This window comes from Nelusetta ayraudi, unplaced genomic scaffold (genome assembly GCF_046127955.1).
Source record: "Nelusetta ayraudi isolate G7.1 ecotype Tasmania unplaced genomic scaffold, CSIRO-AGI_Nayr_v1 ptg000002l, whole genome shotgun sequence".
NCBI classification, from domain to species: domain Eukaryota; kingdom Metazoa; phylum Chordata; class Actinopteri; order Tetraodontiformes; family Monacanthidae; genus Nelusetta; species Nelusetta ayraudi.
Window position 1 is genome coordinate 7,056,800 of NW_027466052.1, and position 10,210 is coordinate 7,067,009.

General features: G+C 40.9%; 2 protein-coding genes across 2 annotated transcripts; both read right to left on the reverse strand.

The window, feature by feature from the left end:
- Positions 1 to 1,885: 1,885 nt before the first annotated feature.
- Positions 1,886 to 7,444, reverse strand: LOC142885005 (CKLF-like MARVEL transmembrane domain-containing protein 3). The gene is made up of 5 exons (XM_076021077.1): positions 7,204 to 7,444; positions 4,007 to 4,162; positions 3,807 to 3,902; positions 3,587 to 3,704; positions 1,886 to 3,186 (listed from the first exon to the last, which is right to left on the reverse strand). Exons 1-5 carry the CDS (start codon positions 7,318 to 7,320, stop codon positions 3,158 to 3,160), a joined length of 516 nt encoding a protein of 171 aa, XP_075877192.1. The 5' UTR covers positions 7,321 to 7,444; the 3' UTR covers positions 1,886 to 3,157.
- Positions 7,445 to 8,009: 565 nt separating this feature from the next.
- cklf (chemokine like factor) lies at positions 8,010 to 10,046 on the reverse strand. Its single transcript, XM_076021136.1, has 4 exons — positions 9,738 to 10,046; positions 9,205 to 9,360; positions 8,844 to 8,939; positions 8,010 to 8,221 (listed from the first exon to the last, which is right to left on the reverse strand). The coding sequence occupies exons 1-4, from the start codon at positions 9,825 to 9,827 to the stop codon at positions 8,111 to 8,113; spliced, it is 453 nt and encodes a 150-aa protein (XP_075877251.1). The 5' UTR covers positions 9,828 to 10,046; the 3' UTR covers positions 8,010 to 8,110.
- Positions 10,047 to 10,210: the final 164 nt, after the last annotated feature.

Consider the following 10,210-nt stretch of genomic DNA (forward strand, 5'->3'; position numbering starts at 1 on the left):
AGAAAATAAGCCCATTTATTTTAGATGACTTCAAATAAAAGCACCCAAATACAATTTAAACCCATTCCATGCCACTAGAAGTGGTTGAATCGTACACAGTGGAACTTTAAAGTGAAGAGATAAATGATGATGATGATGATGATGATAATAATAATAATAATAATAATAATAATAATAATAATAATAATAATAATAATGATAATAATAAGAGTGTGATTATTGTGTTGGCATGTGTGGACAGACCTAATACAATTTTGATTTCTGTTGCCTTTGGCTTTATCGATTGTCAGCACATTCAGCCAAAGTTTATAATCCTACACTTTTACAATGCAACTGTTTTTATTCTCACGCAGAACGCAACAGCATTCATAACTGCTTCCGGTTTGGCTAGATTCGACCATTTGGCCTGATTTTGAAGGCTTGCCAAGTAGTTGGTTGAGGGTTTTTGAGACCTCTTCTGAATCTCCCGCTTGAAGGAGGCTCCGGGTTGACTCGATGGCTCCCCCTGCAGGTTTTCCGCAGCATTGAATGACTCTTAACTGTATTTAAGATGGAGACGCATGAAGAAATGATTGTAGGAACTGTTTGGCTTCTCGAAAGCCGCGTACACTAATGTGTTGCTGATGATTGAGGACTTTCTCATGTTAGTGACTTGTCATATTGCGCTACGTGTATTGACAATCTTATTCGTCGTCATGTCTGTCATTAACATGGAAGAATCTTGTTCCTGAACAAACTAAAAGAAGTTCAGCAATTTAAAAAAAAAAAAATATATATATATATATATCTCAAGCGTTGCAGCACAATCATGCTGTTCCATAATATGATTATATTTGTTACCCACTATCATGCTGCAGCTCTACAGTTTTCACGCTAAACAGAGTATATTGTGAGTTTTCAGACTTATAGGAGACGCTAGTTTTTGTTTGACGTTGAGATGAGATGCTTGTTTTTTTTTCTTGTGATGTCTGTCTTGAAGCTGAAATTTGTTGTATTTTTATATTTAACAACATTGACAAAAGGCTTTTCATCTGTTTATAGTGATAGCTCAAATAAAATGACTGGATTATCTTTTTTTATTTTATTTTATTTTATTTTATTTTTTAAAGTAATTTACATCAGAACGGGCCAAAACAAATTCTTTAAGTTCTTACGTTCCAGATTAAATCCTCAGGTGTTGTAATGATAACTCGTTTGTATTTATTGTTAAAAACCTATCCGCCCTAAATTGGAATAAAAACTAATATTTTAACACCCAACTGGATTTTATGTTTTGGAGATAAATTATAGTGAAACCAAAACATCTTTCTAAAAAATATTTTGTAACAGCCAAAGTTAAGTCTTTCAAAGTTTGAGTTTTTTATTTTTCATTCAAAAGGAATTGGTTTAATCAAAATCTCTTGAGGAGGAGCTACCCAGCGTGCTGGCTGCTGGCTGCCTGATTTCAGCGCAAGTCATTAGGCAGAGCTGAGAAATAGCTATTCGCAAAACACTTTACGTCAATTGTGGACAAATTGGGCAATTTAGAACGCAAAATGCAGATTTCCTGGTGGTTGTAGGTCAGGGCTTTTTCAATGGACAGTATGTAGGTATTGAAGAAACAAACAATTGAGTTTTTGACGGATTTCCTCACAACATAAATGGCAAGTGTAGAGAGTAAACACTAATATCCATGGACTTTTAGTTTTAGTTTCATCAGAATTCTTACCAGTGCCAGATTTGGTGAGTTTTGGAGCATGTTTGGGGGTTAAATTTGGGTTTTAAAAAAAGGCATCAGAAGAAGAATCATTATAAAGAGACATTATAAACACAATAGGTTCTTGGCCTGGGTGAAGACTCGTCTGTTGAGGTCTGTCCCAAATAAAAACACACTTTTAAAGAGAGCTCACAGTTGGACAGAGGTTGAGTCCAGCCAACCTCCCACCATTTATTTATTTAATATTGACTCTGCCAGTCCATAAAATGATAAAGGGCCATTTTTTTTAAATCTCATATTGCAAAAGGGTGTCAGACATCTCTGATACAAAAGCACTTCAATAAAAAGTAAACGTTATTCGCTGATCATAATAATCAAGCGTCAATATTGACGTTTCCAAATGTAATAGCTACGCAAAAGTGATGTGACCGACAGATTCACAGCTTTAGGGCACATACGTATCAAGTTTGTGGTCTCAGTTTTCTTCATAACACAAGCTAATTAACATTAGCATGTTACAAGCACAGCAAACAAACAACCGTTAAAAAAAAAAAAGAAAAAAAAAAGTTCAATTTATCTGGAAGATTTGACGCAGGCTGACAAATAGAATGGGCCCAACCATCATTAAAGCCACTAGTTACGCTTATAGAGAACCATGAAATAATGACATACTTGCTGAAATAAAACATGTATTTTTAAATAATATTTTTTATTATTTAAATACACAAGGTTTTATGTAAGTATGTGTTTAATAATTATGCATTCATTTTCACGATTAGTAGATTTATGACACATCTAATTATTTAACTCAGCTTGGTCGCCCTAAGACCCGAAACAACCTATGACCCCTGGTGGCATCATTGATGATGTGCACTAGCTATGCATCAGAGGATGTTTCCCTTACAACTACTCAAGTGTTTTCACTGCAATAAATAATTAAATGTGTCATTAATTTATTTAAAGTGAAAAAATGAATGTATTTATAAAAAAAAAGAAAAAAAAGACTTTCATTATTTTGGTAAGCATTTACTAATTTTGTTTCATAGTTGTAATTTAATTATTTCATGCTTCTTGCGCCTGCAGTGTAACAATGAAATTCATTTTCAGATTCCTCTAGTGGTTAGCTTCCCAAGCTAAACAAGCAAACAATCACTTTATTCCTCAAACTGGCTTTACCCAAAGATGATTTTTGTCAATTGAAACCATTTTTACAAAACGCAAAGCATAAGGTCTCGTGTTTTTAATGATTTTTCACTGTCTTAGATGCTATAAAACTGAGGTGAAACTAGATGGCAAGATGTTCTCACTTCGGTTTTACAACTGGAGTAGGCAAAGACTCTTATCATCATTCACATCCACATCCACAGTAGTAACAATGTGCTCTTATGGCCTGGGCAGGCATGTGGACTCTTGCAAGAGGGCAGCTTAGCAGGGAATCCTCAGGCCAGAATTGACTTAGTGTCAGTCGGAGTCAGAGTCTGAAAATTCATCTGGAAAACAAGAAGATGTGAGTAAAACTTTGAGGCAAGGAGGTAACAAAGCAAAACCAAAACAAAAAAACACAACTCACGGCCTCGGATTAGAAAGTGCTGCACCCAGAAACATGAGGTCACAAATAAGACCCCATCGTACTGCTGAGGCTCCTGGTGTTCTGCTGTTCTTTCTGGTCTCATCTCCACTCCAGCATTACCCTCACTGCCTGGCACAATGCTCTGCGCTATTTTACCGACCGACACTTTCTAATTGTGAACTCATGGAGGCGCATTTTAACGTGTCACTTCCTGTGCTCAGACCTCAGATTGTTTCAAGACCACGAGGAAGTGATGGCTAAGCCACAACCTCGACTCACCTCAGCCACTGGATCAATGCGCTAGCAAAACCCTCGTTTACCTTGCTGCCTTGATGTCGCCTCATTAGTCTGCCGTCCGTCCTTCAGAAAATTGGCGAGCTCATTGAAAATGAGGTAAAAGTCCAGGGCGAACACAATGGTTGCAATAAAGCCAAATATCTGTTAGACAGAAAGAAAAACACACAGGACATTTAGGAGGGAAACAGTGAGGAGAGACCGCGGTGACGAAGGCCACAGTGGGAATTAAAAGAGTGACGTCACCCCGGCCGCCTTGGAGGAACTGCCCACATATTTGGACACTGCAATTATGGAGACGATGAAGTAGATGATCGACGCTGTGACACATCTCAAGAAATCCTACGAGAGTGAGACAGAGAAAAAAGATCACATAGTCCCTCAAATATTAGATGACATTTCACAACCACTCATCTAAATTTTCCTTTCCCAAAGGGGAATCTCACCGTGAGCGGCCAGAGGAAGCCGGTGAAGCGCTCGTTGAATTTGTTGGCATAAGCAAACATCAAGACCACCGCCGCCACGAACTCCAGCAGGGGGACTGTGACGAAGGCGGCCGCCGTGGACGCGGCGAAGCACACAAAAGACAAGAAGGAGACGACCTGAAAGTTGACCGAAAGAAAAACACAAAGAGCTGAAAATAAGTGGCTGTCAACTCTCTGTCGTATTCTTATCGAAGCTGAGCACAGAGCAGGACTGCAGCGACAGTGACTGCGGCCTCTCAGACTTGGCCGAGTGAGCTATTTATCTATTTTGTCTGGAACTCTGAACGAGATGCTTGAGGCCGATTTAAAAAGGCCGGATGAGGAAATAAATCAAGCCGAAATCACTTCCCCTCCCTTTGACAGCGACGTTCTTCTGCCCCCCCGACGCTGCAAACTGAGCGCGAATTACAGCTCTCGGCCCACTTCCTGTGAGGAGGTACAGCTGTTACAAAGCGCTGTTTATTCATACAGACCGCCACCAAATCCCTTTTGCTCTCCCTTACTTTAAAATACGCCCGTGCTAGCGCCCACAAACGCTGAACTCTAAATGCGAGACGTCTAACATTTGCTTCTCATGCAACTGAGTTTTAAGTAGCGACGGTGAGAGGAAATGGTCCTGTTTTTTCTTTTCTTTTTGCATTTTTGACGCACAGAATAGCGGTACAAATGAAGACGAGCCCAGACACGGTGATCTCAATCAGGCCGTCTTGTGTGTGTCTCAGTCAGACATCGCAGCCATGCCCTGGGGCCTGGAACTCAACCCTGACCGAACCCAGCCTGAGCTACATCTGCTGCACCGTATGCAAAAAAACAAGAAAAGAAAAGAAAGAATACTGTAAGTGAGCTGCATCCCCCCTGGGATCCAAACAAATGTTGACATGTTGCTCTACAGCACAGGATGCGACTATATTAAAGACTCTCACAGGGTTGTAATAATAATCATCCCATTTTTTTCAGATTTTTAAAAAATATTCCTCTAAATGTTCGGTCACAAGGTTGCAACAAGTTTGTCGCACTCTTGTACCATCTTTAAAAATAAATAAATAATAAATAAATCTTGGATCAAGGAGGAGCTGTGATTAGCATGGTCGCCTCACAGCAAGAAGGTTGTGAGTTTGATTACCAGGCGCACTGCGGCTTAATGTGGGGCCGCGCCTGGCTCTCTGACTGAGTAACGACACTAATTGCGAACTCTGAATTGCTTCTAGGTGTGTGTGTGTCACCTTGTGTTTGTCTCTCTTTCTGGTCCTGCAGTGCGGGATAAGCAGAGGTGGAAAAGTATGCAAAGTAAAAGCAAGACAGTACTGATTATAAAGTGTACTGAAGTAAAAAGCAAACAGATTTTTTGGGGGGGCCATTAATGAAACATCAGTGGCATTGTTGAACCTATCCATTTCATTTTTCACCAATTCTGACCTGCTTGTCAAATTTGGGTCAAAAAAACAGAACGCCAGGATGGAACTCATGAAAACACGTCGAGAACCTGTCAACTCTACACAGAATCCAAATAGCTCAGCGCATGAGAGAAAGAGCTTCAAATCCTGACATTGGTTGTTCAACACCTGTGATGGGTGAACTCTCGTTTTGAATTCAATTTTCAATTCAAGCAATGATCTTTCTATTATTTGAACCTCTGACGTCACTCTTAGACCTTGAGCTGTCTGCTGCCTCTTGGGATATGCCTACCTGCACGTGTATCTTTCTAACAGATGGATGTCAAATCAACACCAGAGATGATAATTACAGCCCTTCCAAACCCTGAGGGCTCCTCAAGCGTTGTACAGATCAATGCCCTCGATGCGAATGTGATGAGTCAAACAGTGAGGCAGCACAGGGAATTCACTGAACATCCCAGACTCCTAAGAAGTTGTGCACAGTGTTGCCCTAGTAATTAAAGGACCGTTTATTCACCTTGTGTGCACACACACAAAAAAAAAAAAATCCATAAAACTCTGCAGAACATCTCGTCTGCGGCTACTTCTCATCCTTTGTCTCGCTTTGCTGAGACAGTATCCTGTCACAAGCACGGTGGTCTGGTCTTATACAGAGTTTAATAATGCATGCTCAGCAGGAAGTGTGTCTGACTAATAGAACCAAGAATGGCAAAGCTGCAGGCTGTGCAGGCCTCACATTAACGGCAGAGTCTGGCCGCTCGTGGAGCGAGCGCTTGGCTTGGATTTACAGAGCCGGGATGACAAAGTGTGGATTGTAGAGGGGAATCTGGTTGCGTCTCAGACAGATACAGAACTGGATGATTTCCCCACCAGAGTCCCCTTCCTCACACATTTGAATGAATGTGGTTTGGGTTTTTACTTATTTATGAAGTGAAGTGAAGTTTTTTTTTGTTGTTGTTGTTGTTGTTTTTTTTGTTTGTTTTTTTTTTAAAGTGCTTTAGCCTCAGGATGAAGATCAGAGACACATAGTAGAGTACCTCTACTATGTGTCTCTGATCATAGTAGAGTTAAAATGTGTGCGTGTGTGTGTGTGACAAGAGGATGTGATGTGTTGGTAAACGCGTCTGGCGGGCAGAAAGCAACCACATGACAAAAGTGGCGACCCGCACGCACACTGACTGCCTGCACAATGACCCTTCATACGACTAATTCAGGAGACATGACACTGACACTCATCCTCTTACCGATACCCACCACCGCTTTAGTTTCTGTTTTTGTATTTTCGTCCATTTGAAAAGTGAAAAGAGCCACACGACTTTTTCAATGATTGGGGAAAAGACAAACTGCGAAAACACATTTGAGATTGATGTTGACTATCATGACCGTTGAGAGCGCAAAAATGCCTTGGCAGCGAGCACTCGATGCGCATGTCCCCGTCGTTACAGGGAAGGTTTTTTTTTTTGTTCTTCACATAAACCCGCACTGCTCCTCCCTTGACTAATGGAAACCTTGTGAGAGTGAGCTATCTGACCTATATTCTACACTTTCATACAGTATCATGCAGCCGCTTTAAACGAGACTATTTTTGCAAGAAGATCCACTTGGGGGGAAAAAAAAAACAGTGGGGGAAAAAAAACCCCCACTATAGTAACAACGCAAAGCGCGCTTTCGTAGATCGAGAAGACAAGAGAGTGAAAGAGGCCAGAGAGCCGAGTGAGCAGAGTGAGAGACGCGTCCGTCCCTCGATCTGCTTCCATGTCTTACCACTTCAGCGATGAGCAGCATGCCTTTCCTGGAGGTGGCGAACTCTTTGCTCGGCAGGACCGCCAGCAGGACACTCTGGCGCGGCTGAGTCGAGTCGGGAGCCTCGATGTCCCCCATGGTCGACACGACAACTCTTAAACGTTCAATTCCCCACCCAAGTTTGTGAGGTTGCAAAAACTTTGCGGTTCCAACGGAAAGACAGAAAAGAAGAAGAAAAAAAAAGACAACACACACGCACACACAAACTAAAAGAAAAAAAAAAAAAAAAAAAAAACCCAAAAAAAAACGGGGGCGTGAGGCTTCTGGTCCGAGGTGGAAACGGAAACGGTGACAGCGCGGAAACGCAGCTCCAAAAAGGAGCAACATCTGCTGCTGCTCTCCAGATGTGAAAAAAGACGCCCCTCGCTCGCCCCCTCCATACACTCCCCAAATTCCAGACGCCGTCTCCGATTCACCGCGTACAAAGAGGTCGATGACATATCTGTGAGTTTCAAGATCCTAGTCAGCATCGTTTGAAACAGTGAAGAAGAAGAAGAAGAAGAAGAAGAAGAAGAAGAAGAAGAAGAAGATTTTTGAAAAATAACATTTATTTGCCGCTCTCAATTACATTAATCAATCAAACTAAATAAATAAATATATAAACAAAATATTTTCTTGTTGTTGTTGTTTTTTTTTTACACAAGCACGTCACTAAAAAAATAATTCCCTCTCTGCCACCGCACACAATGCAATGTTAAAAGTCCACATTTCACAGAAGAAGAAGAAGAAGAAGAAGAAGAAGAAGAAGAATTAGAGACACGCAGAATAGTATGGAAGGACGGGTTTTTACACCCTTTTTTATTTATTATTGTTATAATGATTATTGTTCGGGGCTCCTTGTAAAAATGAACAAGTCTCGCAGCTGCTGTCAATTGCCTGGAGTTGGGCTGGTTGGACTTCTCGGCTGGTTGAAGGTGATGCACCTGAAAAGCAAGAAACCGTCCACGCACAGCAGCCCGACAGCCACAAGACCAAATATCTGCAAAGACAAATGAAATAACAATATCCAGTTCATCCTTCCTCAGACAGCACACGTGCAGGATGAAATCGCGTATAGTTTTAACACACACCCACGCACAGATTTAGTTCTCTGCTTCATTTTTCTTGTTTACTTCTATCATACACACATATACATACACAGACAGAGAGAAACATACATACAGCATATACATATACTTAATTATCTATCTATCCATCTATATACCGTATATATACACACAGACATGTATGTATCTCTCTCTCTCTATCCATATATATACTGTAAATATTACACAACACACACACACACACACAAACCGATGCATAGACTCGACTTTTATCCCAAATTACCAGATAAAACCAGCAGCCTGTTTATTCAAAGGTATTTTAGCAACTTGCAAGCAGTGATGACAATGTCTAATAAACTGACTGCCTATATTTAACAAGAACATTTCATTCAGGTGTGTTTATGTGGGAAATATAAAGAGACATGTGTGTTTAGAATGACTGGTTTTGTTTTGTTTTACTATAATATTAAATATTTGCTTTCTCATGGGAAGCAACATGCACTATTACGTTTGTGGGCGTGGCAGCCAACCGATTACAGTTAAAATACCTCTTACCCCTCCGAGCAGCGCTCCAGTGACCCTGTATGACGTCAAGGCCATCGAGCTGAGGACGGTAAAGTAGAGCGCTGCAAACATAGAGTTGAAAAGATCCTGTGGAGACAAAAAAAAAATAAAGCTCAAAAACACGCAAAGCTACATTTTATGGTTCAAAAAATTAACACATGCACTTCCAATCAAACTCATCCTGTATGTTTCAGTCATGTTGTAAAGGTACCAGAGGCCACTGCCTGTTGAAAAGACTCTGCTTTGCCAGATGAACTCAACCCTGACTCATTTCATAAAACACATCGGCATGTACTCGTCATCACGGTCGCTGAGATAAAAGAGTTTTGCAAATGCTGAGCGAATCACTCACAACGAGAGGCCAACAGAAGAAGGTCAGCATCTTGTTGAGTTTGAACAGGTACCACAACAGCATGAACATGGTCATCAGGAACTCCAAGGCTGCAGCTGCACTGTACTTCAGGTGCAGAACTGCGGTGAAACACACAAACGCCACGAAGAAAGTCGACTAAACAGAAATGAAAAAACAAATGATTAACAGTTAAAGCCAATTGCACTTGAATACTTTGACACCAAGTGTAACTTTTTGTTGACTTAAATTTCAGGTTGTTTTCTTCTCGTTCACTCAGGGAAAGAGGAACCGACCTCTCACTTGTTTCACATCATTTATTTCTTAAGCACTCGTTCCTGCTGCCCTTTCAGCTCACCAGTCAGTCACGCTCACAAACAGCAACAAAGTGCAACACGTGAGCCTTAAATGAAAAGTGAATGAACGTTGCTGGCAACATGTCTTTTAAACATTTCATTCCTACTCTGCCCTGTACACATATAGTCCCTGTACATGTCAACAGTTCAAAGGTTCTGTCAAAAAACAGACAATCTCACCATCTCCGCCACTTTCAGCATCCCCCTCTTGGTCTTGATGAAATTTGTGTTCATCTCCAGAAAGGGTCTGGAATTTTGACTTTCTGACATGATGGTGCGATTTCTCTCGGAGACTCAAAACGCTCACACTGCGTTTTGAAACACAAGTGATTTCTTTTTATCTGCAAAGGAAATGACAGTTGGCACTGTGGTGCGCAATGTCGTCGCAACTGCAATGGAGGAACAGGAACTCCACTGTAGCTGTCGAAATTACACACATGAACGGTTCTTACAGAAAAAAAAAAAAAAATACAATGTGCCATACGACAGCAGCATCACCTGACCTGCAAGTTATTTATCTAGTTAAAAGAAAGAACTAAAGAGAGTCGTACAGATTCTATTTTAGACAACTTACGGTAGATGTATTAGGGAACTTGATTGCATCAGGCTGCAGCAATGCAACGGACTGCAGGATATAAAATGAGTTACTCTGT

Coding starts and splice junctions, on each gene's coding strand:
- LOC142885005 (XM_076021077.1), bottom strand. CDS start 7,320: ATGGGGGACATCGAGGCTCCCGACTCGACTCAGCCGCGCCAGAGTGTC. Junction 4,163..7,203: donor TGCTGCTCATCGCTGAAGTG/GTAAGACATGGA, acceptor GTCAACTTTCAG/GTCGTCTCCTTCTTGTCTTT. Junction 3,903..4,006: donor GCTTCCTCTGGCCGCTCACG/GTGAGATTCCCC, acceptor TCACTCTCGTAG/GATTTCTTGAGATGTGTCAC.
- cklf (XM_076021136.1), bottom strand. CDS start 9,827: ATGTCAGAAAGTCAAAATTCCAGACCCTTTCTGGAGATGAACACAAAT. Junction 8,940..9,204: donor TCTTCTGTTGGCCTCTCGTT/GTGAGTGATTCG, acceptor TTGTCTCCACAG/GATCTTTTCAACTCTATGTT. Junction 8,222..8,843: donor CTGGAGCGCTGCTCGGAGGG/GTAAGAGGTATT, acceptor TTGTCTTTGCAG/ATATTTGGTCTTGTGGCTGT.